The sequence below is a fragment of the Telmatherina bonti genome (assembly GCF_933228915.1).
Source record: "Telmatherina bonti genome assembly, chromosome: 18".
NCBI lineage: Eukaryota > Metazoa > Chordata > Actinopteri > Atheriniformes > Telmatherinidae > Telmatherina > Telmatherina bonti.
This window is the reverse complement of record NC_136616.1, coordinates 39,601,738-39,628,787: the sequence shown is the minus strand read 5'-3', so window position 1 is coordinate 39,628,787 and position 27,050 is coordinate 39,601,738. Positions and strand designations below refer to the sequence as shown.

Sequence of the window (27,050 nt, the reverse complement as noted above, 5' to 3'; positions counted from 1 at the left end):
CAGCTAATGTTCAGATCAGCAGCTCCTTCTTTATCCGCTAATGTTTGGACCGCTAGCTCCCACATTAGCAGCTAGCGTTCAGACCGCGAGCTCCCACATTAGCAGCTAACATTCAGGCCGCAAGCTCCCACATTATCAGCTAGAGTTCAGACCGCGAGCTCCCACATTATCAGCTAACGTTCAGACCGCGAGCTCCCTCATTCGCAGCTAACATTCAGACCGCGAACTCCCACATTAGCAGCTAACGTTCAGACCGCAAGCTCCCATATTATCAGCTAGAGTTCAGACCGCAAGCTCCCACATTATCAGCTAACGTTCAGACCGCGAGCTCCCTCATTCGCAGCTAACATTCAGACCGCGAACTCCCACATTAGCAGCTAACGTTCAGACCGCAAGCTCCCATATTATCAGCTAGAGTTCAGACCGCAAGCTCCCACATTAGCAGCTAACGTTCGGACCGCGAGCTCCCTCATATGCAGCTAAAGTTCAGACCGCGAGCTCCCACATTAGCAGCTAATGTTCAGACCGCGAGCTCCCACATTAGCAGCTAATGTTCAGACCGCGAGCTCCCACATTATCAGCTAACGTTCAGACCGCGAGCTCCCTCATTCGCAGCTAACATTCAGACCGCGAACTCCCACATTAGCAGCTAACGTTCAGACCGCAAGCTCCCATATTATCAGCTAGAGTTCAGACCGCAAGCTCCCACATTAGCAGCTAACGTTCGGACCGCGAGCTCCCTCATATGCAGCTAACGTTCAGACCGCGAGCTCCCACATTAGCAGCTAATGTTCAGACCGCGAGCTCCCACATTAGCAGCTAATGTTCAGACCGCGAGCTCCCACATTAGCAGCTAATGGTCAGACCGCGAGCTCCCACATTAGCAGATAACGTTCAGACCGCGAGCTCCTACATTAGCAGCTAACGTTCAGACCGTGAGCTGCTTCATTAGCAGCTAGCGTTCTGACCGCGAGCTCCCACATTATCAGCTAATGTTCAGATCAGCAGCTCCTTCTTTATCCGCTAATGTTTTGACCGCTAGCTCCCACATTAGCAGTTAGCGTTCAGACCGCGAGCTCCCACATTAGCAGATAACGTTCAGACCGCAACCTCCCACCTTAACAGCTAATAATTAGACCGCGAAATCCCACATTATCAGCTTTCATTCAAACCGCGAGCTCCCATTAGCAGCTAAGTTTCAGACAGCGAGCTCCTTCATTAGCAATTAAATGTAAGCTCGTAAGCTCCTACATTCGTCGCTCAGTTTATGACCGTGAGCTCCCACTTCAGCAGCTAACGTTCAGACCGCAAGCTCCCACCTTAGCAGCTAACTTTCAGACCGCATGCTCCCACCTTAGCAGCTGATGCTCGGATCGCTAGCTCCCACATTAGCAGCTAACGTTCAGACCGCAAGGTCCCACATTAGCAGCTAACGTTCAGACCGCAAGGTCCCACATTAGCAGCCAATGTTTAGACCGCGAGCTCCCACATTATCAGCTAACGTTCAGACCGCGAGCTCCCACATTAGCAGCTAACGTTCAGACCGCAAGCTCCCACCTTAGCAGCTAACTTTCAGACCGCAAGGTCCCACCTTAGCAGCTAATGCTCGGATCGCTTGCTCCCACATTAGCAGCTAACGTTCAGACCGCAAGCTCCCACATTAGCAGCTAATGTTTAGACCGCGAGCTCCCACATTATCAGCTAATGTTCAGACCGCGAGCTCCCACATTAGGAGCTAACGTTCAGACCGCAAGCTCCCACATTATCAGCTTTCATTCAAACCGCGAGCTCCCATTAGCACCCAAGTTTCAGACAGCGAGCTCCTTCATTAGCAATTAAATGTAAGCTCGTAAGCTCCTACATTCGTCGCTCAGTTTATGACCGTGAGCTCCCACTTCAGCAGCTAACGTTCAGACCGCAAGCTCCCACCTTAGCAGCTAACTTTCAGACCGCAAGCTCCCACCTTAGCAGCTAATGCTCGGATCGCTAGCTCCCACATTAGCAGCTAACGTTCAGACCGCAAGGTCCCACATTAGCAGCTAATGTTCAGACCGCAAGGTCCCACCTTAGCAGCTAACTTTCAGACCGCAAGCTCCCACCTTAGCAGCTAATGCTCGGATCGCTAGCTCCCACATTAGCAGCTAACGTTCAGACCGCGAGCTCCCACATTAGCAGCTAACGTTCAGACCGCAAGCTCCCACCTTAGCAGCTAATGCTCGGATCGCTAGCTCCCACATTAGCAGCTAACGTTCAGACCGCAAGGTCCCACATTAGCAGCTAATGTTCAGACCGCGAGCTCCCACATTAGCAGCTAATGTTCAGACCACACGCTCCCACATTATCAGCTAACGTTCAGACCGCAAGCTCCCACCTTAGCAGCTAATGTTTGGATCGCTAGCCCCCACATTAGCAGCTAACGTTCAGACCGCAAGCTCCCACATTAGCAGCTAACGTTCAGACTGCGAGCTCCCACCTTCGCAGCTAATGTTTAGACCGCGAAATCCCACATTATCAGCTTTCATTCGAACCGCGAGCTCACATTAGCAGCTAAGTTTCAGACAGCGAGATCCTTCATTAGCAACTAACTGTAAGCTCGCAAGCTCCTACATTCGTCGCTAAGTTTCAGACTGCGAGCTCCCACTTCAGCAGCTAACGTTCAGACCGCAATCTCCCACGTTCGCAGCTAACGTTCAGACCGCAAGCTCCCACCTTAGCAGATAACGTTCACACCGCGAGCTCCTACATTAGCAGGTACCGTTCGGACCGCGAGCTCCTTCATTAGCAGCTAACGTTCTGACCGCGAGCTCCCACATTATCAGCTAATGTTCAGATCAGCAGCTCCTTCTTTATCCGCTAATGTTTGGACCGCTAGCTCCCACATTAGCAGCTAGCGTTCAGACCGCGAGCTCCCACATTAGCAGCTAACATTCAGGCCGCAAGCTCCCACATTATCAGCTAGAGTTCAGACCGCGAGCTCCCACATTATCAGCTAACGTTCAGACCGCGAGCTCCCTCATTCGCAGCTAACATTCAGACCGCGAACTCCCACATTAGCAGCTAACGTTCAGACCGCGAGCTCCCACTTTAGCAGCTAATGTTCAGACCGCGAGCTCCCACATTAGCAGCTAATGTTCAGACCGCGAGCTCCCACATTAGCAGCTAATGGTCAGACCGCGAGCTCCCACATTAGCAGATAACGTTCAGACTGCGAGCTCCTACATTAGCAGCTAACGTTCAGACCGTGAGCTCCTTCATTAGCAGCTAGCGTTCTGACCACGAGCTCCCACATTATCAGCTAATGTTCAGATCAGCAGCTCCTTCTTTATCCGCTAATGTTTGGACCGCGAGCTCCCACATTAGCAGTTAGCGTTCAGACCGCGAACTCCCACATTAGCAGATAACGTTCAGACCGCAACCTCCCACCTTAACAGCTAATAATTAGACCGCGAAATCCCACATTATCAGCTTTCATTCAAACCGCGAGCTCCCATTAGCAGCTAAGTTTCAGACAGCGAGCTCCTTCATTAGCAATTAAATGTAAGCTCGTAAGCTCCTACATTCGTCGCTCAGTTTATGACCTTGAGCTCCCACTTCAGCAGCTAACGTTCAGACCGCAAGCTCCCACCTTAGCAGCTAACTTTCAGACCGCATGCTCCCACCTTAGCAGCTGATGCTCGGATCGCTAGCTCCCACATTAGCAGCTAACGTTCAGACCGCAAGGTCCCACATTAGCAGCTAACGTTCAGACCGCAAGGTCCCACATTAGCAGCCAATGTTTAGACCGCGAGCTCCCACATTATCAGCTAACGTTCAGACCGCGAGCTCCCACATTAGCAGCTAACGTTCAGACCGCAAGCTCCCACCTTAGCAGCTAACTTTCAGACCGCAAGCTCCCACCTTAGCAGCTAATGCTCGGATCGCTAGCTCCCACATTAGCAGCTAACGTTCAGACCGCAAGCTCCCACATTAGCAGCTAATGTTTAGACCGCGAGCTCCCACATTATCAGCTAACGTTCAGACCGCAAGCTCCCACATTATCAGCTTTCATTCAAACCGCGAGCTCCCATTAGCACCCAAGTTTCAGACAGCGAGCTCCTTCATTAGCAATTAAATGTAAGCTCGTAAGCTCCTACATTCGTCGCTCAGTTTATGACCGTGAGCTCCCACTTCAGCAGCTAACGTTCAGACCGCAAGCTCCCACCTTAGCAGCTAACTTTCAGACCGCAAGCTCCCACCTTAGCAGCTAATGCTCGGATCGCTAGCTCCCACATTAGCAGCTAACGTTCAGACCGCAAGGTCCCACATTAGCAGCTAATGTTCAGACCGCGAGCTCCCACATTATCAGCTAACGTTCAGACCGCGAGCTCCCACATTAGCAGCTAACGTTCAGACCGCGAGCTCCCACCTTAGCAGCTAACTTTCAGACCGCAAGCTCCCACCTTAGCAGCTAACGTTCGGACCGCGAGCTCCCACATTAGCAGCTAACGTTCAGACCGCAAGCTCCCGTATTAGAAGCTAACGTTCAGACCGCTAGCTCCCACATTAGCAGCTAACGTTCAGACCGCGAGCTCCTACATCAGCAGCTAACGTTCAGACTGCAATCTCCCACGTTAGCAGCTAATGCTCGGATCGCTAGCTCCCACGTTCGCAGCTAACGTTCTGACCGCACGCTCCCACATTAGCAGCTAACGTTCAGACCGCGATCTCCTTCATTAGCAGCTAACGTTCTGACTGCGAGCTCCCACATTAGCAGCTAACGTTCAGACCGCGAGCTCCCACCTTCGCAGTTAATGTTTAGACCGCGAAATCCCACATTATCATCTTTCATTCGAACCGCGAGCTCCCATTAGCAGCTAAGTTTCAGACAGCGAGCTCCTTCATTAGCAACTAACTGTAAGCTCGCAAGCTCCTACATTCGTCGCGAAGATTCAGACCGCGAGCGCCCACTTCAGCTGCTAACGTTCAGACCGCAATCTCCCACGTTCGCAGCTAACGTTCAGAACGCAAGCTCCCACCTTACCAGCTAATGCTTGGATCGCTAGCCCCCACATTAGCAGCTAACGTTCAGACCGCAAGCTCCCACATTATCAGCTAACGTTCAGACCGCAAGCTCCCACATTATCAGCTAGAGTTCAGACCGCGAGCTCCCTCATTATCAGCTAACATTCAGACCGCGAACTCCCACATTAGCAGCTAACGTTCAGACCGCAAGCTCCCATATTATCAGGTAGAGTTCAGACCGCAAGCTCCCACCTTAGCAGCTAATGCTCGGATCGCTAGCTCCCACATTAGCAGCTAATGTTTAGACCGCGAGCTCCCACATTATCAGCTAACGTTGAGACCGCGAGCTCCCACATTAGCAGCTAACGTTCAGACCGCGAGCTCCCACCTTAGCACCTAACTTTCAGACCGCAAGCTCCCACCTTAGCAGCTAACGTTCGGACCGCGAGCTCCCACATTATCAGCTAACGTTCAGACCGCAAGCTCCCGTATTAGAAGCTAACGTTCAGACCGCTAGCTCCCACATTAGCAGCTAACGTTCAGACCGCGAGCTCCTACATCAGCAGCTAACGTTCAGACCGCGAGCTCCCACATTATCAGCTAATGCTCGGATCGCTAGCTCCCACCTCAGCAGCTAATGCTCGGATCGCTAGCTCCCACATTAGCAGCTAATGCTCGGATCGCTAGCTCCCACATTCGCAGCTAACGTTCAGAGCGCAAGCTCCCACATTAGCAGCTAATGCTCGGATCGCTAGCCCCCACATTAGCAGCTAACGTTCAGACCGCAAGCTCCCACATCATTAGTTAACGTTCAGACTGCAAGCTTCCACATTAGCAGCTAACATTCAGACCGCAAGCTCCCACATTATCAGCTAGAGTTCAGACCACAAGCTCCCACGTTATCAGCTAGAGTTCAGACCGCGAGCTCCCACATTAGCAGCTAACCTTCAGACCGCGAGCTCCCAATTAGCAGCTAACGTTCAGACCGCGATCTCCTTCATTAGCAGCTAACGTTCTGACTGCGATCTCCCACATTAGCAGCTAACGTTCAGACCGCGAGCTCCCACCTTCGCAGCTAATGTTTAGACCGTAAAATCCCACATTATCAGCTTTCATTCGAACCGCGAGCTCCCATTAGCAGCTAAGTTTCAGACCGCGAGGTCCTTCATTAGCAACTAACTGTAAGCTCGCAAGCTCCTACATTCGTCGCAAAGTTTCAGACCGCGAGCTCCCACTTCAGCAGCTAACATTCAGACCGCAATCTCCCACGTTCGCAGCTAACGTTCTGACCGCACGCTCCCACATTAGCAGCTAACGTTCAGACCGCGATCTCCTTCATTAGCAGCTAACGTTCTGACTGCGAGCTCCCACATTAGCAGCTAACGTTCAGACCGCGAGCTCCCACCTTCGCAGTTAATGTTTAGACCGCGAAATCCCACATTATCAGCTTTCATTCGAACCGCGAGCTCCCATTAGCAGCTAAGTTTCAGACAGCGAGCTCCTTCATTAGCAACTAACTGTAAGCTCGCAAGCTCCTACATTCGTCGCGAAGATTCAGACCGCGAGCGCCCACTTCAGCTGCTAACGTTCAGACCGCAATCTCCCACGTTCGCAGCTAACGTTCAGACCGCAAGCTCCCACCTTACCAGCTAATGCTCGGATCGCTAGCTCCCACCTCAGCAGGTAATGCTCGGATCGCTAGCTCCCACATTAGCAGCTAATGCTCAGATCGCGAGCTCACTCATTATCAGCTAACATTCAGACCGCGAACTCCCACATTAGCAGCTAACGTTCAGACCGCAAGCTCCCATATTATCAGGTAGAGTTCAGACCGCGAGCTCCCACATTATCAGCTAATGTTCAGACCGCAAGCTCCCACCTCAGCAGCTAATGCTCGGATCGCTAGCTCCCACCTCAGCAGCTAATGCTCGGATCGCTAGCTCCCACATTAGCAGCTAATGCTCGGATCGCTGGCTCCCACATTCGCAGCTAACGTTCAGACCGCAATCTCCCACATTAGCAGCAAACGTTCAGACCGCGAGCTCCCACCTTAGCAGCTAATGCTCGGATTGCTAGCCCCCACATTAGCAGCTAACGTTCAGACCGCAAGATCCCACATTATTAGCTAACGTTCAGACCGCAAGCTTCCATATTAGCAGCTAACCTTCAGACCACGAGCTCCCAATTAGCAGCTAACGTTCAGACCGCGATCTCCTTCATTAGCAGCTAACATTCTGACTGCGAGCTCCCACATTAGCAGCTAACGTTCAGACCGCGAGCTCCCACCTTCGCAGCTAATGTTTAGACCGCAAAATCCCACATTATCAGCTTTCATTCGAACCGCGAGCTCCCATTAGCAGCTAAGTTTCAGACCGCGAGGTCCTTCATTAGCAACTAACTGTAAGCTCGCAAGCTCCTACATTCGTCGCAAAGTTTCAGACCGCGAGCTCCCACTTCAGCAGCTAACATTCAGACCGCAATCTCCCACGTTCGCAGCTAACGTTCAGACCGCAAGCTCCTACCCTAGCAGCTAATGCTCAGATCGCTAGCCCCCACATTAGCAGCTAACGTTCAGACCGCAAGCTCCCACATTATCAGCTAACGTTCAGACCGCAAGCTCCCACATTAGCAGCTAACATTCAGACCGCAAGCTCACACATTATCAGCTAGAGTTCAGACCGCGAGCTCCCACATTAGCAGCTAACGTTCAGACCGCAAGCTCCCATATTATCAGATAGAGTACAGACCGCTAGCTCCCACATTAGCAGCTAACGTTCAGACCGCGAGCTCCTACATTAGCAGCTAACGTTCAGACCACAATCTCCCACGTTAGCAGCTAATGCTCGGATCGCTAGCTCCCACTTCAGCAGCTAACGATCAGACCGCGAGCTCCCACCTTAGCAGTTAATGCTCGGATCGCTAGCTCCCACATTAGCAGCTAACGTTCAGACCGCACGCTCACACATTAGCAGCTAACGTTCAGACTGCGATCTCCTTCATTAGCAGCTAACGTTCTGACTGCGAGCTCCCACATTAGCAGCTAACGTTCAGACCGCGAGCTCCCACCTTCGCAGCTAATGTTTAGACCGCGAAATCCCACATTAGTAGCTAACGTTCAGACCGCAAGCTCCCACCTCAGCAGCTAATGCTCGGATCGCTAGCTCCCACCTCAGCAGCTAATGCTCGGATCGCTAGCTCCCACATTCGCAGCTAACGTTCAGACCGCAAGCTCCCACATTAGCAGCTAATGTTCAGACTGCGAGCTCCCACCTTAGCAGCTAATGCTTGGATCGTTCGCTCCCACATTAGCAGCTAACGTTCAGACCGCAAGCTCCCACATTATCAGCTAACGTTCAGACCGCAAGCTCCCACATTATCAGCTAGAGTTCAGACCACGAGCTCCCACATTAGCAGCTAACGTTCAGACCGCGAGCTCCCTCATTATCAGCTAACATTCAGACCGCGAACTCCCACATTAGCAGCTAACGTTCAGACCGCAAGCTCCCATATTATCAGGTAGAGTTCAGACCGCAAGCTCCCACCTTAGCAGCTAATGCTCGGATCGCTAGCTCCCACATTAGCAGCTAATGTTTAGACCGCGAGCTCCCACATTATCAGCTAACGTTGAGACCGCGAGCTCCCACATTAGCAGCTAACGTTCAGACCGCGAGCTCCCACCTTAGCACCTAACTTTCAGACCGCAAGCTCCCACCTTAGCAGCTAACGTTCGGACCGCGAGCTCCCACATTATCAGCTAACGTTCAGACCGCAAGCTCCCGTATTAGAAGCTAACGTTCAGACCGCTAGCTCCCACATTAGCAGCTAACGTTCAGACCGCGAGCTCCTACATCAGCAGCTAACGTTCAGACCGCGAGCTCCCACATTATCAGCTAATGCTCGGATCGCTAGCTCCCACCTCAGCAGCTAATGCTCGGATCGCTAGCTCCCACATTAGCAGCTAATGCTCGGATCGCTAGCTCCCACATTCGCAGCTAACGTTCATAGCGCAAGCTCCCACATTAGCAGCTAATGCTCGGATCGCTAGCCCCCACATTAGCAGCTAACGTTCAGACCGCAAGCTCCCACATCATTAGTTAACGTTCAGACTGCAAGCTTCCACATTAGCAGCTAACATTCAGACCGCAAGCTCCCACATTATCAGCTAGAGTTCAGACCACAAGCTCCCACGTTATCAGCTTGAGTTCAGACCGCGAGCTCCCACATTAGCAGCTAACCTTCAGACCGCGAGCTCCCAATTAGCAGCTAACGTTCAGACCGCGATCTCCTTCATTAGCAGCTAACGTTCTGACTGCGATCTCCCACATTAGCAGCTAACGTTCAGACCGCGAGCTCCCACCTTCGCAGCTAATGTTTAGACCGTAAAATCCCACATTATCAGCTTTCATTCGAACCGCGAGCTCCCATTAGCAGCTAAGTTTCAGACCGCGAGGTCCTTCATTAGCAACTAACTGTAAGCTCGCAAGCTCCTACATTCGTCGCAAAGTTTCAGACCGCGAGCTCCCACTTCAGCAGCTAACATTCAGACCGCAATCTCCCACGTTCGCAGCTAACGTTCTGACCGCACGCTCCCACATTAGCAGCTAATGCTCGGATCGCTAGCTCCCACATTAGCAGCTAATGCTCAGATCGCGAGCTCACTCATTATCAGCTAACATTCAGACCGCGAACTCCCACATTAGCAGCTAATGCTCGGATCGCTAGCTCCCACTTCAGCAGCTAACGATCAGACCGCGAGCTCCCACCTTAGCAGTTAATGCTCGGATCGCTAGCTCCCACATTAGCAGCTAACGTTCAGACCGCACGCTCACACATTAGCAGCTAACGTTCAGACTGCGATCTCCTTCATTAGCAGCTAACGTTCTGACTGCGAGCTCCCACATTAGCAGCTAACGTTCAGACCGCGAGCTCCCACCTTCGCAGCTAATGTTTAGACCGCGAAATCCCACATTAGTAGCTAACGTTCAGACCGCAAGCTCCCACCTCAGCAGCTAATGCTCGGATCGCTAGCTCCCACCTCAGCAGCTAATGCTCGGATCGCTAGCTCCCACATTCGCAGCTAACGTTCAGACCGCAAGCTCCCACATTAGCAGCTAATGTTCAGACTGCGAGCTCCCACCTTAGCAGCTAATGCTTGGATCGTTCGCTCCCACATTAGCAGCTAACGTTCAGACCGCAAGCTCCCACATTATCAGCTAACGTTCAGACCGCAAGCTCCCACATTATCAGCTAGAGTTCAGACCGCGAGCTCCCACATTAGCAGCTAACGTTCAGACCGCGAGCTCCCTCATTATCAGCTAACATTCAGACCGCGAACTCCCACATTAGCAGCTAACGTTCAGACCGCAAGCTCCCATATTATCAGGTAGAGTTCAGACCGCAAGCTCCCACCTTAGCAGCTAATGCTCGGATCGCTAGCTCCCACATTAGCAGCTAATGTTTAGACCGCGAGCTCCCACATTATCAGCTAACGTTGAGACCGCGAGCTCCCACATTAGCAGCTAACGTTCAGACCGCGAGCTCCCACCTTAGCACCTAACTTTCAGACCGCAAGCTCCCACCTTAGCAGCTAACGTTCGGACCGCGAGCTCCCACATTATCAGCTAACGTTCAGACCGCAAGCTCCCGTATTAGAAGCTAACGTTCAGACCGCTAGCTCCCACATTAGCAGCTAACGTTCAGACCGCGAGCTCCTACATCAGCAGCTAACGTTCAGACCGCGAGCTCCCACATTATCAGCTAATGCTCGGATCGCTAGCTCCCACCTCAGCAGCTAATGCTCGGATCGCTAGCTCCCACATTAGCAGCTAATGCTCGGATCGCTAGCTCCCACATTCGCAGCTAACGTTCAGAGCGCAAGCTCCCACATTAGCAGCTAATGCTCGGATCGCTAGCCCCCACATTAGCAGCTAACGTTCAGACCGCAAGCTCCCACATCATTAGTTAACGTTCAGACTGCAAGCTTCCACATTAGCAGCTAACATTCAGACCGCAAGCTCCCACATTATCAGCTAGAGTTCAGACCACAAGCTCCCACGTTATCAGCTAGAGTTCAGACCGCGAGCTCCCACATTAGCAGCTAACCTTCAGACCGCGAGCTCCCAATTAGCAGCTAACGTTCAGACCGCGATCTCCTTCATTAGCAGCTAACGTTCTGACTGCGATCTCCCACATTAGCAGCTAACGTTCAGACCGCGAGCTCCCACCTTCGCAGCTAATGTTTAGACCGTAAAATCCCACATTATCAGCTTTCATTCGAACCGCGAGCTCCCATTAGCAGCTAAGTTTCAGACCGCGAGGTCCTTCATTAGCAACTAACTGTAAGCTCGCAAGCTCCTACATTCGTCGCAAAGTTTCAGACCGCGAGCTCCCACTTCAGCAGCTAACATTCAGACCGCAATCTCCCACGTTCGCAGCTAACGTTCTGACCGCACGCTCCCACATTAGCAGCTAACGTTCAGACCGCGATCTCCTTCATTAGCAGCTAACGTTCTGACTGCGAGCTCCCACATTAGCAGCTAACGTTCAGACCGCGAGCTCCCACCTTCGCAGTTAATGTTTAGACCGCGAAATCCCACATTATCAGCTTTCATTCGAACCGCGAGCTCCCATTAGCAGCTAAGTTTCAGACAGCGAGCTCCTTCATTAGCAACTAACTGTAAGCTCGCAAGCTCCTACATTCGTCGCGAAGATTCAGACCGCGAGCGCCCACTTCAGCTGCTAACGTTCAGACCGCAATCTCCCACGTTCGCAGCTAACGTTCAGACCGCAAGCTCCCACCTTACCAGCTAATGCTCGGATCGCTAGCTCCCACCTCAGCAGGTAATGCTCGGATCGCTAGCTCCCACATTAGCAGCTAATGCTCAGATCGCGAGCTCACTCATTATCAGCTAACATTCAGACCGCGAACTCCCACATTAGCAGCTAACGTTCAGACCGCAAGCTCCCATATTATCAGGTAGAGTTCAGACCGCGAGCTCCCACATTATCAGCTAATGTTCAGACCGCAAGCTCCCACCTCAGCAGCTAATGCTCGGATCGCTAGCTCCCACCTCAGCAGCTAATGCTCGGATCGCTAGCTCCCACATTAGCAGCTAATGCTCGGATCGCTGGCTCCCACATTCGCAGCTAACGTTCAGACCGCAATCTCCCACATTAGCAGCAAACGTTCAGACCGCGAGCTCCCACCTTAGCAGCTAATGCTCGGATTGCTAGCCCCCACATTAGCAGCTAACGTTCAGACCGCAAGATCCCACATTATTAGCTAACGTTCAGACCGCAAGCTTCCATATTAGCAGCTAACCTTCAGACCACGAGCTCCCAATTAGCAGCTAACGTTCAGACCGCGATCTCCTTCATTAGCAGCTAACATTCTGACTGCGAGCTCCCACATTAGCAGCTAACGTTCAGACCGCGAGCTCCCACCTTCGCAGCTAATGTTTAGACCGCAAAATCCCACATTATCAGCTTTCATTCGAACCGCGAGCTCCCATTAGCAGCTAAGTTTCAGACCGCGAGGTCCTTCATTAGCAACTAACTGTAAGCTCGCAAGCTCCTACATTCGTCGCAAAGTTTCAGACCGCGAGCTCCCACTTCAGCAGCTAACATTCAGACCGCAATCTCCCACGTTCGCAGCTAACGTTCAGACCGCAAGCTCCTACCCTAGCAGCTAATGCTCAGATCGCTAGCCCCCACATTAGCAGCTAACGTTCAGACCGCAAGCTCCCACATTATCAGCTAACGTTCAGACCGCAAGCTCCCACATTAGCAGCTAACATTCAGACCGCAAGCTCACACATTATCAGCTAGAGTTCAGACCGCGAGCTCCCACATTAGCAGCTAACGTTCAGACCGCAAGCTCCCATATTATCAGATAGAGTACAGACCGCTAGCTCCCACATTAGCAGCTAACGTTCAGACCGCGAGCTCCTACATTAGCAGCTAACGTTCAGACCACAATCTCCCACGTTAGCAGCTAATGCTCGGATCGCTAGCTCCCACTTCAGCAGCTAACGATCAGACCGCGAGCTCCCACCTTAGCAGTTAATGCTCGGATCGCTAGCTCCCACATTAGCAGCTAACGTTCAGACCGCACGCTCACACATTAGCAGCTAACGTTCAGACTGCGATCTCCTTCATTAGCAGCTAACGTTCTGACTGCGAGCTCCCACATTAGCAGCTAACGTTCAGACCGCGAGCTCCCACCTTCGCAGCTAATGTTTAGACCGCGAAATCCCACATTAGTAGCTAACGTTCAGACCGCAAGCTCCCACCTCAGCAGCTAATGCTCGGATCGCTAGCTCCCACCTCAGCAGCTAATGCTCGGATCGCTAGCTCCCACATTCGCAGCTAACGTTCAGACCGCAAGCTCCCACATTAGCAGCTAATGTTCAGACTGCGAGCTCCCACCTTAGCAGCTAATGCTTGGATCGTTCGCTCCCACATTAGCAGCTAACGTTCAGACCGCAAGCTTCCATATTAGCAGCTAACATTCAGACCGCAAGCTCCCACATTAGCAGCTAACATTCAGACCGCGAGCTCCCACCTTCGCAGCTAATGTTTAGACCGCGAAATCCCACATTATCAGCTTTCATTCGAACCGCGAGCTCACATTAGCAGCTAAGTTTCAGACAGCGAGATCCTTCATTAGCAACTAACTGTAAGCTCGCAAGCTCCTACATTCGTCGCTAAGTTTCAGACCGCGAGCTCCCACTTCAGCAGCTAACGTTCAGACCGCAATCTCCCACGTTCACAACTAACGTTCAGACCGCAAGCTCCCACCTTAGCAGATAACGTTCACACCGCGAGCTCCTACATTAGCAGCTAATGTTCGGACCGCGAGCTCCTTCATTAGCAGCTAACGTTCTGACCACGAGCTCCCACATTATCAGCTAATGTTCAGATCAGCAGCTCCTTCTTTATCCGCTAATGTTTGGACCGCTAGCTCCCACATTAGCAGCTAGCGTTCAGACCGCGAGCTCCCACATTAGCAGCTAACGTTCAGACCGCAAGCTCCCACATTAGCAGCTAACATTCAGACCGTAAGCTCCCACATTAGCAGCTAACATTCAGGCCGCAAGCTCCCACATTATCAGCTAGAGTTCAGACCGCGAGCTCCCTCATTCGCAGCTAACATTCAGACCGCGAACTCCCACATTAGCAGCTAACGTTCAGACCGCGAGCTCCCATATTATCAGCTAGAGTTCAGACCGCGAGCTCCCACATTAGCAGCTAACGTTCGGACCGCGAGCTCCCACATTAGCAGCTAACGTTCGGACCGCGAGCTCCCTTATTTGCAGCTAACGTTCAGACCGCGAGCTCCCACATTAGCAGCTAATGTTCAGACCACAAGCTCCCACATTATCAGCTAACGTTCAGACCGCAAGCTCCCACCTTAGCAGCTAATGCTCGGACCGCTAGCTCCCACATTAGCAGCTAACGTTCAGACCGCGAGCTCCTACATTAGCAGCTAACGTTCAGACCACAATCTCCCACGTTAGCAGCTAATGCTCGGATCGCTAGCTCCCACGTTAGCAGCTAACGTTCAGACCGCACGCTCACACATTAGCAGCTAACGTTCAGACCGCGATCTTCTTCATTAGCAGCTAACGTTCTGACTGCGAGCTCCCACATTAGCAGCTAACGTTCAGACCGCGAGCTCCCACCTTCGCAGCTAATGTTTAGAGCGCGAAATCCCACATTAGTAGCTAACGTTCAGACCGCAAGCTCCCACCTCAGCAGCTAATGCTCGGATCGCTAGCTCCCACCTCAGCAGCTAATGCTTGGATCGTTAGCTCCCACATTAGCAGCTAACGTTCAGACCGCAAGCTTCCATATTAGCAGCTAACATTCAGACCGCAAGCTCCCACATTAGCAGCTAACATTCAGACCGCAAGCTCCCACATTAGCAGCTAACATTCAGACCGCGAGCTCCCACCTTCCCAGCTAATGTTTAGACCGCGAAATCCCACATTATCAGCTTTCATTCGAACCGCGAGCTCACATTAGCAGCTAAGTTTCAGACAGCGAGATCCTTCATTAGCAACTAACTGTAAGCTCGCAAGCTCCTACATTCGTCGCTAAGTTTCAGACCGCAAGCTCCCACTTCAGCAGCTAACGTTCAGACCGCAATCTCCCACGTTCACAACTAACGTTCAGACCGCAAGCTCCCACCTTAGCAGATAACGTTCACACCGCGAGCTCCTACATTAGCAGCTAATGTTCGGACCGCGAGCTCCTTCATTAGCAGCTAACGTTCTGACCACGAGCTCCCACATTATCAGCTAATGTTCAGATCAGCAGCTGCTCCTTTATCCGCTAATGTTTGGACCGCTAGCTCCCACATTAGCAGCTAGCGTTCAGACCGCGAGCTCCCACATTAGCAGCTAACGTTCAGACCGCAAGCTCCCACATTAGCAGCTAACATTCAGACCGTAAGCTCCCACATTACCAGCTAACATTCAGGCCGCAAGCTCCCACATTATCAGCTAGAGTTCAGACCGCGAGCTCCCTCATTCGCAGCTAACATTCAGACCGCGAACTCCCACATTAGCAGCTAATGTTCGGACCGCGAGCTCCCTCATTTGCAGCTAACGTTCAGACCGCGAGCTCCCACATTAGCAGCTAATGTTCAGACCGCGAGCTCCCACATTAGCAGCTAATGTTCAGACCACAAGCTCCCACATTATCAGCTAACGTTCAGACCGCAAGCTCCCACCTTAGCAGCTAATGCTCGGATCGCTAGCCCCCACATTAGCAGCTAACGTTCAGACCGCAAGATCCCACATTAGCAGCTAACGTTCAGACCGCAAGCTTCCACATTAGCAGCTAACATTCAGACCGCAAGCTCCCACATTTTCAGCTAGAGTTCAGACCACAAGCTCCCACATTATCAGCTAGAGTTCAGACCGCGAGCTCCCACATTAGCAGCTATCCTTCAGACCGTGAGCTCCCACATTAGCAGCTAACGTTCAGACCGCGATCTCCCACATTAGCAGCTAACGTTCAGACTGCGAGCTCCCACCTTCGCAGCTAATGTTTAGACCGCGAAATCCCACATTATCAGCTTTCATTCGAACCGCGAGCTCACATTAGCAGCTAAGTTTCAGACAGCGAGATCCTTCATTAGCAACTAACTGTAAGCTCGCAAGCTCCTACATTCGTCGCTAAGTTTCAGACCGCGAGCTCCCACTTCAGCAGCTAACGTTCAGACCGCAATCTCCCACGTTCGCAGCTAACGTTCAGACCGCAAGCTCCCACCTTAGCAGATAACGTTCACACCGCGAGCTCCTACATTAGCAGGTAACGTTCGGACCGCGAGCTCCTTCATTAGCAGCTAACGTTCTGACCGCGAGCTCCCACATTATCAGCTAACGTTCTGACCGCGAGCTCCCACATTATCAGCTAATGTTCAGATCAGCAGCTCCTTCTTTATCCGCTAATGTTTGGACCGCTAGCTCCCACATTAGCAGCTAGCGTTCAGACCGCGAGCTCCCACATTAGCAGCTAACATTCAGGCCGCAAGCTCCCACATTATCAGCTAGAGTTCAGACCGCGAGCTCCCACATTATCAGCTAACGTTCAGACCGCGAGCTCCCTCATTCGCAGCTAACATTCAGACCGCGAACTCCCACATTAGCAGCTAACGTTCAGACCGCAAGCTCCCATATTATCAGCTAGAGTTCAGACCGCAAGCTCCCACATTAGCAGCTAACGTTCGGACCGCGAGCTCACTCATATGCAGCTAACGTTCAGACCGCGAGCTCCCACATTAGCAGCTAATGTTCAGACCGCGAGCTCCCACATTAGCAGCTAATGGTCAGACCGCGAGCTCCCACATTAGCAGCTAATGGTCAGACCGCGAGCTCCCACATTAGCAGATAACGTTCACACCGCTAGCTCCTACATTAGCAGCTAACGTTCAGACCGCGAGCTCCTTCATTAGCAGCTAGCGTTCTGACCGCGAGCTCCCACATTATCAGCTAATGTTCAGATCAGCAGCTCCTTCTTCATCCGCTAATGTTTGGACCGCTAGCTCCCACATTAGCAGCTAGCGTTCAGACCGCGAGCTCCCACATTAGCAGCTAACGTTCAGACCGCAACCTCCCACCTTAACAGCTAATAATTAGACCGCGAAATCCCACATTATCAGCTTTCATTCAAACCGCGAGCTCCCATTAGCAGCTAAGTTTCAGACAGCGAGCTCCTTCATTAGCAATTAAATGTAAGTTCGTAAGCTCCTACATTCGTCGCTCAGTTTATGACCGTGAGCTCCCACTTCAGCAGCTAACGTTCAGACCGCAAGCTCCCACCTTAGCAGCTAACTTTCAGACCGCATGCTCCCACCTTAGCAGCTGATGCTCGGATCGCTAGCTCCCACATTAGCAGCTAACGTTCAGACCGCAAGGCCCCACATTAGCAGCTAACGTTCAGACCGCAAGGTCCCACATTAGCAGCTAATGTTTAGACCGCGAGCTCCCATATTATCAGCTAACGTTCAGACCGCGAGCTCCCACATTAGCAGCTAACGTTCAGACCGCAAGCTCCCACCTTAGCAGCTAACATTCAGACCGCAAGCTCCCACCTTAGCAGCTAATGCTCGGATCGCTAGCTCCCACATTAGCAGCTAACGTTCAGACCGCAAGCCCCCACATTAGCAGCTAATGTTTAGACCGCGAGCTCCCACATTATCAGCTAATGTTCAGACCGCGAGCTCCCACATTAGCAGCTAACGTTCAGACCGCAAGCTCCCACATTATCAGCTTTCATTCAAACCGCGAGCTCCCATTAGCACCCAAGTTTTAGACAGCGAGCTCCTTCATTAGCAATTAAATGTAAGCCCGTAAGCTCCTACATTCGTCGCTCAGTTTATGACCGCGAGCTCCCACTTCAGCAGCTAACGTTCAGACCGCAAGCTCCCACCTTAGCAGCTAACTTTCAGACCGCAAGCTCCCACATTATCAGCTTTCATTCAAACCGCGAGCTCCCATTAGCACCCAAGTTCCAGACAGCGAGGTCCTTCATTAGCAGCTAACTGTAAGCTCGCAAGCTCCTTCATTCGTAGCCAAGTTTCAGACCATAAGTTCCCACTTCAGCAGCTAACGTTCAGACCGCGAGCTGCCACATTAGCAGCTAACGTTCAGACCGCGAGCTCCTACGTTACCAGCTAACGTTCGGACCGCGAGCTCCCACATTAGCAGCTAACGTTCAGACCGCAATCTCCTTCATTAGCAGCTAACGTTCTGACTGCGAGCTCCCGCGTTAGCAGCTAACGGTCAGACCGCGAGCTCCCACCTTCGCAGCTAATGTTTAGACCGGGAAATCCTACATTATCAGCTTTCATTCGAACCGCGAGCTCCCATCAGCAGCTAAGTTTCAGACAGCGAGCTCCTTCATTAGCAACTAACTGTAAGCTCGCAATCTCCTACATTCGTCGCTAAGTTTCAGACTGCGAGCTCCCACTTCAGCAGCTAACGTTCAGACCGCAAACTCCCTCATTAGCAGCTAACGTTCAGACCGCAAGCTCCCACCTTAGCAGCTAATGCTCGGATTGCTAGCTCCCACATTAGCAGCTAACGTTCAGACCGCAAGCTCCCACATTAGCAGCTAACGTTCAGACCGCAAGCTCCCACATTAGCATCTAACGTTCAGACCGCAAGCTCCCACATTAGCATCTAACGTTCAGAGTGCAAGCTCCCTCATTATCAGCTAACGTTCGGACCGCGAGCTCCCACATTAGCAGTTAACGTTCAGACCGCGATCTCCTTCATTAGCAGCTAACGTTCTGACTGCGAGCTCCCACATTTTCAACTTACATTCAAAGCGCGAACTCCCACATTATCAGCTAACGTTCAGACCGCAAGGTCCCATATTAGCAGCTAACGTTCAGACCGCAAGGTCCCACATTAGCAGCTAATGTTTAGACCGCGAGCTCCCATATTATCAGCTAACGTTCAGACCGCGAGCTCCCACATTAGCAGCTAACGTTCAGACCGCAAGCTCCCACCTTAGCAGCTAACATTCAGACCGCAAGCTCCCACCTTAGCAGCTAATGCTCGGATCGCTAGCTCCCACATTAGCAGCTAACGTTCAGACCGCAAGCTCCCACATTAGCAGCTAATGGTCAGACCGCGAGCTCCCACATTATCAGCTAATGTTCAGACCGCGAGCTCCCACATTAGCAGCTAACGTTCAGACCGCAAGCTCCCACATTATCAGCTTTCATTCAAACCGCGAGCTCCCATTAGCACCCAAGTTTCAGACAGCGAGCTCCTTCATTAGCAATTAAATGTAAGCCCGTAAGCTCCTACATTCGTCGCTCAGTTTATGACCGCGAGCTCCCACTTCAGCAGCTAACGTTCAGACCGCAAGCTCCCACCTTAGCAGCTAACTTTCAGACCGCAAGCTCCCACATTATCAGCTTTCATTCAAACCGCGAGCTCCCATTAGCACCCAAGTTCCAGACAGCGAGGTCCTTCATTAGCAGCTAACTGTAAGCTCGCAAGCTCCTTCATTCGTAGCCAAGTTTCAGACCATAAGTTCCCACTTCAGCAGCTAACGTTCAGACCGCGAGCTGCCACATTAGCAGCTAACGTTCAGACCGCGAGCTCCTACGTTACCAGCTAACGTTCGGACCGCGAGCTCCCACATTAGCAGCTAACGTTCAGACCGCAAGCTCCCACATTAGCATCTAACGTTCAGACCGCAAGCTCCCACATTAGCATCTAACGTTCAGAGTGCAAGCTCCCTCATTATCAGCTAACGTTCGGACCGCGAGCTCCCACATTAGCAGTTAACGTTCAGACCGCGATCTCCTTCATTAGCAGCTAACGTTCTGACTGCGAGCTCCCACATTTTCAACTTACATTCAAAGCGCGAACTCCCACATTATCAGCTAACGTTCAGATCAGCAGCTCCTTCTTTATCAGCTAACGTTTGGACCGCTAGCTCCCACATTAGCAGCTAGCATTCAGACCGCGAGCTCCCACATTAGCAGCTAACGTTCAGACCGCAAGCTTCCACTTCAGCAGCTAATGTTTAGACCGCGAAATCCCGCATTATCTTCTTTCATTCAATCCGCGAGCTCCCATTAGCAGCTAAGTTTCAGACAGCGAGCTCCTTCATTAGCAGCTAACTGTAAGCTCGCAAGCTCCTACATTCGTAGCTAACTTTCAGACCGCGAGCTCCCACTTCAGCAGCTAACGTTCAGACCGCGAGCTCCCACCTTAGCAGCTAATGCTTAGACCGCAGACTGTTTTGGAAACAGCAGAAGGCGACATCACCATGCACATACGTATTTACATTTAATGTACCGTACAAGACAAGTTGAAGTTATTTACGACATCTAGAACATTCCAGACTTTCTAGGAGGTCCAGTTCACCCTTTAGACCCAGCCCGTGAAAAAATCTCAAGTCCAGTCTTTTACACGAGCACGAACGTTTCTAGAACAGGTTTACGTCACACCCATATAGATCATGGCCTGAAAAAGGGACAAAGACAGTGGTCTTTGGTACTGGATCAGTACTACCTCTGATCCAGTACCAAAGACCGGACTCATGAACCTGTTGTAATCCCAGGACCAAGCTGGACTGCAGTGGTCTACAAGTCACCGTCTCGTCCTCCCTGCAGGGCTTTCTAAGAATGGAATTAGACCTCTGAGCTTCGTCCTTCCTCCAGACTCCCGACTGCAGAATCCTGTCTCAGGTGGGTTCTGGTGACCTCATAACCCATCAGAGTTTCTGGAGGTCCAGTTTAACGGTCTCTGCCTGTTGTCTTGCAGTCCCTGCTCCTCCCAGGAAAGTCCGCCGGCGCCCCTGGTCTTCCGCAGAGAAGGAGGCCATCTGGAGACAGCTTGGAGTCCACGTCCTGGTCCAGTCTGTACCGGGAAAGGAAGTCTGCCAGCGCTGTCTGGACCTAGAACCGGTCCTCAGAGGGCGACACTGGAAGGACATCAAGAACCAGATCCACAACCAGATCCAGAGCCAGAAGAAGCAGCAGTTTCATGCCCAGATGGATTTGGAGGAGAACCAGGACCACCAGAACCAAAGCCAGAAAAAGCAGCAGCTGCAGTACCAGACAGAAGTGGACCCACAGAACAAGGACCACCAGAACCAGAAGAAACAACTGTATCCGTCCCAGATGGACCAGCAGGAAAATGGTCAGAACCAGAAGAGACCCCAGTATCACATCCAGATGAACCACCAGGCCCAGGATGGGCTCCAGAACCAGAAGCAGCATGAGCAGACCGAGCTCGAACACCCAGACCACCAGGATCACCTTCACATGCACAAGAAGCAGCTGTGCCACAACAGATTGGACCACCTGGACCACCTGGACCACCAGGACCACAGCCAGGTTCTGAAGAAGCCGCTGTACCAGATGGACCAGCAGACCCAGCCTCTGCAGACTCTGAACCGGGACACATCAGTTCTCACTGTGGCACCTTACGGACCTGACGACCCTCTTCGGGCCCATGGACTCCCTCTGCTGGAGCGGGACCCCACCCTCATGCCCTACCCACTTCTAAACCGGGCCCCAGGACCCCACATGGACCAGCTCCTTTCCAGACCAGACTGGACTGAGGAGGCTTTGACCCAGAACTACCCCATCGGCAGGCCACTGGGCCGAAACCTGCTGCAGGACGTCCCCCCAACGAGACCGGCCACTGACCCGCATTCTGGACACGTCCACTTCTGAAATGTCCAGGTCCGGATTTAGTGGACTAGTCTAGTCCTGATGGACCAATCCAATCCTGATGGACCAGTCCTATTCTGAAGGACAATCCTAGTTGTATTAGACCAGTCTAGTCCTGATGGTCCAGCTCAGTCCTGATGGACCAGTCTGTTTCTGATGCATCAGCCCAGTTCTGATGGACCAGGAATGATGGTGTCAGTCTGGTTTCTGTTGTGGCATCAGAACCAGGTTTTGTCTGAAAATGGATTTTATATTTAAACCAGACCAGAACTTTACCAGGACATGTCATTTCCCCTCCACATTCTCCTCTTCCTCTCCATAAACATCATATATACGTAGACATCTAATTGTGGATAGGAGAATAAACCAGCATTGCCGCCATATTGGATGGGTCTCCGCCATATTGGACGGGTCTCCGCCATATTGGACGGGTCTCCGCCATATTGGATGGGTCTCTGCTTTTGAGTCTTGCTGCAGAGTCAACGTAGTTTCCTCACATAACTGTTTTCTGTGGAACAACGCGTATATATTACACACAAACAAAACAGTTTTCTACATAACTGGTTTCTAAATTATGTTAACACAGTGAATAATCTACTAAATGATAAATTTTACTCCTATGAGGTGTTTATGGAAAAATATTATATTGATGCTTCACAAAGAGAGTTTTACATGGTAGCTGAATTACCTCCGCCATGGAGGTCATGTTTTTACCGGCTTTATCTGTTTGTCTGTTTGTGTTCAAGATAACTTAAAAAGTTCTGGATGGATTTTTATTAAATTTTCAGGACTTGTTGGAAACGTGAAAAGGAAGAACTGATTTAATTCTGGTGGTGATCCAGATCACCGTTTGGATCCAGGAACGTTTTAAAGACCTTGGTGGAGGTTTACGTTCTACAAGTGTTTTTCTGGGTAACTTCTGAATTTCACAGTTTTGATACAATACTGTATTTTCAGACTTTGTACAACTGTATCTCTATATTGATAAATTAATAAATGTAAATAAAAGAGTCAGCCGTAGTACAGAGAAAGCAGCAACTATTCCCATATTTTGTTCAGCATACGGTTGCAATAACCGGTGAAATATTGAAATCAGATTGTGTGGAATTACATTTCACAAGGTTGAATAATAATGTATTAGACCAGATAAAAACAGATAGATCCAAATGCATCAATAAACAATCAAACATGTTAGTATCAAATTCATTTATACATTTATTTATATCGTAGCTACCTTATATCTTTGTTAAATAGTATTATAAAATATATTTTAGAAGGTTATTTTAATGTTTTACAGTGATCTATATCATAACAATATCTCTGTCCTTTGTAACAAACTAAACTGAGAAAAATCAGGTAAAACTTGGTGAAGTTATCGTTGTGGTTGGACCTACACCTGACAGATTAATGCATTGGAGGCGCATGGAGACCCATCCAAGATGGCGGCGCGATGAGACGTCAGCTCTATAGGCAGCGTGATGCGGTGTCAATGTATATTATGTCTATGTATATTATGTCTGTACCAGATGTAATATGTGACAGACCATATGCCGTTTCCCTCTCTGACTCCTCTTCCTCTCCGATTAACTGGTCTGTAGACCCGGTCCAGACGGGAACCGAGTCACGTGGACCCGGTCCAGACGGGAACCGAGTCACGTGGACCGGGTCCGGACGACGGGAACCGAGTCACGTGGAACTGGTCCGGACGACGGGAACCGAGTCACGTGGAACTGGTCCGGACGACGGGACCGGGAACCGAGTCACGTGGACCCGGTCCAGACGGGAACCGAGTCACGTGGACCGGGTCCGGACGACGGGAACCGAGTCACGTGGAACTGGTCCGGACGACGGGACCGGGTCCGGGAACCGAGTCACGTGGACCCGGTCCAGATGGGAACCGAGTCACGTGGACCGGGTCCGGACGACGGGAACCGAGTCACGTGGAACTGGTCCGGACGACGGGACCGGGTCCGGGAACCGAGTCACGTGGACCCGGTTCGGACGGGAACCGAGTCACATGCTGAGTCATGTGGACCCGGTTCGGACGGGAACCGAGTCACATGCCGAGTCATGTGGACCCGGTTCGGACGGGAACCGAGTCACATGCTGAGTCATGTGGACCCGGTTCGGACGGGAACCGAGTCACATGCCGAGTCATGTGGACCCGGTTCGGACAGGAACCGAGTCACGTGGACCCGGTCCAGACGGGAACCGAATCACGTGGACCCGGTTCGGACGGGAACCGAGTCACATGCTGAGTCACGTGGACCCGGTTCGGACGGGAACCGAGTCACATGCTGAGTCACGTGGATCCGGTTCGGACGGGAACCGAGTCACATGCTGAGTCACGTGGACCCGGTTCGGACGGGAACCGAGTCACATGCTGAGTCACGTGGACCCGGTTCGGACGGGAACCGAGTCACATGCTGAGTCACGTGGACCCGGTTCGGACGGGAACCGAGTCACGTGGACCCAATCCAGACAGTTTTACAGAGCAGAAAGAATATTTGTTTGGTTCAGATCTGAATAATGATACAGAACATTTTGATTGATCAGGTCCTGATCCCATTTGATTCAATCTGATTCTGACAGGTTCTGATCGATGGTGTTTTGATCAAGTTTGGATCCAGTCTGGTTCCGTCTGGATTGGGTCGGGAAGAGAAACATTAGATGATAAACATGACGTCTGTGTTTAACAATTAAAACGTTTTGTTTTTATTAAGTTTAATTCTTTCATTCTGGTTACAACTCAGCCCCCCCCCCCCCCCCCCCCCCCCAGAGTCAGTCCCCCCGCAGAGACCATCCCCCCAGAATCCATCAACCAGAGACCATCCCCCCAGAATCCATCAACCAGAGACCATCCCCCCAGAATCCATCAACCAGAGACCATCCCCCCAGAATCCATCAACCAGAGTCCATCCCCCCAGAATCCATCAACCAGAGACCATCCCCCCAGAATCCATCAACCAGAGACCATCCCCCCAGAATCCATCAACCAGAGACCATCCCCCCAGAATCCATCAACCAGAGACCATCCCCCCAGAATCCATCAACCAGAGACCATCCCCCCAGAATCCATCAACCAGAGTCCATCCCCCCAGAATCCATCAACCAGAGTCCATCCCCCCAGAATCCATCAACCAGAGACCATCCCCCCAGAATCCATCAACCAGAGACCATCCCCCCAGAATCCATCAACCAGAGTCCATCCCCCCAGAATCCATCAACCAGAGACCATCCCCCCAGAATCCATCAACCAGAGACCATCCCCCCAGAATCCATCAACCAGAGACCATCCCCCCAGAATCCATCAACCAGAGACCATCCCCCCAGAATCCATCAACCAGAGACCATCCCCCCAGAATCCATCAACCAGAGTCCATCCCCCCAGAATCCATCAACCAGAGTCCATCCCCCCAGAATCCATCAACCAGAGACCATCCCCCCAGAATCCATCAACCAGAGACCATCCCCCCAGAATCCATCAACCAGAGTCCATCCCCCCAGAATCCATCAACCAGAGACCATCCCCCCAGAATCCATCAACCAGAGACCATCCCCCCAGAATCCATCAACCAGAGACCATCCCCCCAGAATCCATCAACCAGAGACCATCCCCCCAGAGTCCATCCCCCAGAGTCCACCCCCCCCCCCCCAGACTCCATCCCCCAGAGTCCACCCCCCCCCCCCCAGAGTCCATCCCCCAGAGTCCACCCACCCCCCCCCCACCCCCCCAGACTCCATCCCCCAGAGTCCCCCCCCCCCCCCCCCCCCCAGACTCCATCCCCCAGAGTCCACTCCCCCCCAGAGTCCAGCAGACGTAGACACAAGTGTGATAGAGTGGAGCTTCACTTATCTGCAAAGGTAAGGAAGGATTGGCTGGACAGACAATAATGAAGGATTTTTCATAAACCTCTTCATTCATTTATAAATTGATCCTCTCAGATCTGCCAGAAACAATACAAACGCTCCGCCCTAAGCTCGCCTTCCCCTGCAGCGGACTGCACCTGATTGGTCAGCTGCTAGGGGTATACGTCACACACATCAGCTGTTTTCATCATGGAAACTCAGGAATAAAAGGAAAAATAAACCAAAGTAGCAACTCTGGAAACACCAAACATCCAGCCATACATGTTCGAGCCCGGACTGGACCCCAAAAACAAGAGTGAACAACCTTTAGCAACGAATGCAGCTGTTTGGTAAATACTCGTTTTTACAGTCCGTTTGTTGTTTTCACTCATCTGTAACAATCGTAAACGTCTCTGTCACCAGGTGTACATGTGATAAATGTAGCATGATACCATCTACATCACCTGTTCCATGTAGCAAAACAGTGGGATGTTTTTATCCTGGTCGCTATGTCGGTCTGTATGGTTTAACTACCAGCTTGTCTCTCGGGATGTGAAACATGGTCCCTGATGGTAGGATCAGACCCTCTTTCAGCAGAAGCCTGCGAGCAAATCCCCGTCATGCTGGTCCTTGTTTATCCAGCCGCCATGTTGGCGCTGAAAACGTCCTGCAACGTTTCAGCCTCACTGAGCGGCGGAGGTGGGCGTGGCTTTCTGCACAACCTGGAGGAGATGACCAATCAGTGAGTCCCACATAAATGAGTGTTAAACAGTGAAAAGCTGGGATAACTCCTCCTTAAGCAAACCGCCATGTTTCCTGTCAATCAATACCTTGCTGATGACTCATCAATACCTGACTGATGACTCATCAATACCTTGCTGATGACTCATCAATACCTGACTGATGACTCATCAATACGTTGCTGATGACTCATCAATACCTTGCTGATGACTCATCAATACCTTGCTGATGACTCATCAATACGTTGCTGATGACTCATCAATACCTTGCTGATGACTCATCAACACCTTGCTGATGACTCATCAATACCTGACTGATGACTCATCAATACGTTGCTGATGACTCATCAATACCTTGCTGATGACTCATCAATACCTGACTGATGACTCATCAATACGTTGCTGATGACTCATCAATACCTTGCTGATGACTCATCAATACCTGACTGATGACTCATCAATACGTTGCTGATGACTCATCAATACGTTGCTGATGACTCATCAATACCTGACTGATGACTCATCAATACGTTGCTGATGACTCATCAATACGTTGCTGATGACTCATCAATACCTTGCTGATGACTCATCAATACCTGACTGATGACTCATCAATACGTTGCTGATGACTCATCAATACCTTGCTGATGACTCATCAATACCTGACTGATGACTCATCAATACCTGACTGATGACTCATCAATACCTTGCTGATGACTCATCAATACCTGACTGATGACTCATCAATA

At 51.3% G+C, this 27,050-nt stretch overlaps 1 protein-coding gene across 1 annotated transcript in view; it reads left to right on the top strand.

Moving 5' to 3' along the window:
* LOC306769335 (uncharacterized protein) overlaps nucleotides 1–21,811 on the top strand; it is a gene marked incomplete at its 5' end in the record, with an annotated part of 31,339 nt that extends 9,528 nt beyond the window's left edge. The window contains 2 exons of the mRNA XM_079257901.1: nucleotides 20,596–20,722; nucleotides 20,799–21,811. Of these exons, the coding sequence (XP_079114027.1) occupies nucleotides 20,596–20,722; nucleotides 20,799–21,715 (1,044 nt within the window). The 3' untranslated portion in view covers nucleotides 21,716–21,811. The remainder of the gene's footprint in view (nucleotides 1–20,595; nucleotides 20,723–20,798) is intronic.
* Nucleotides 21,812–27,050: the final 5,239 nt, after the last annotated feature.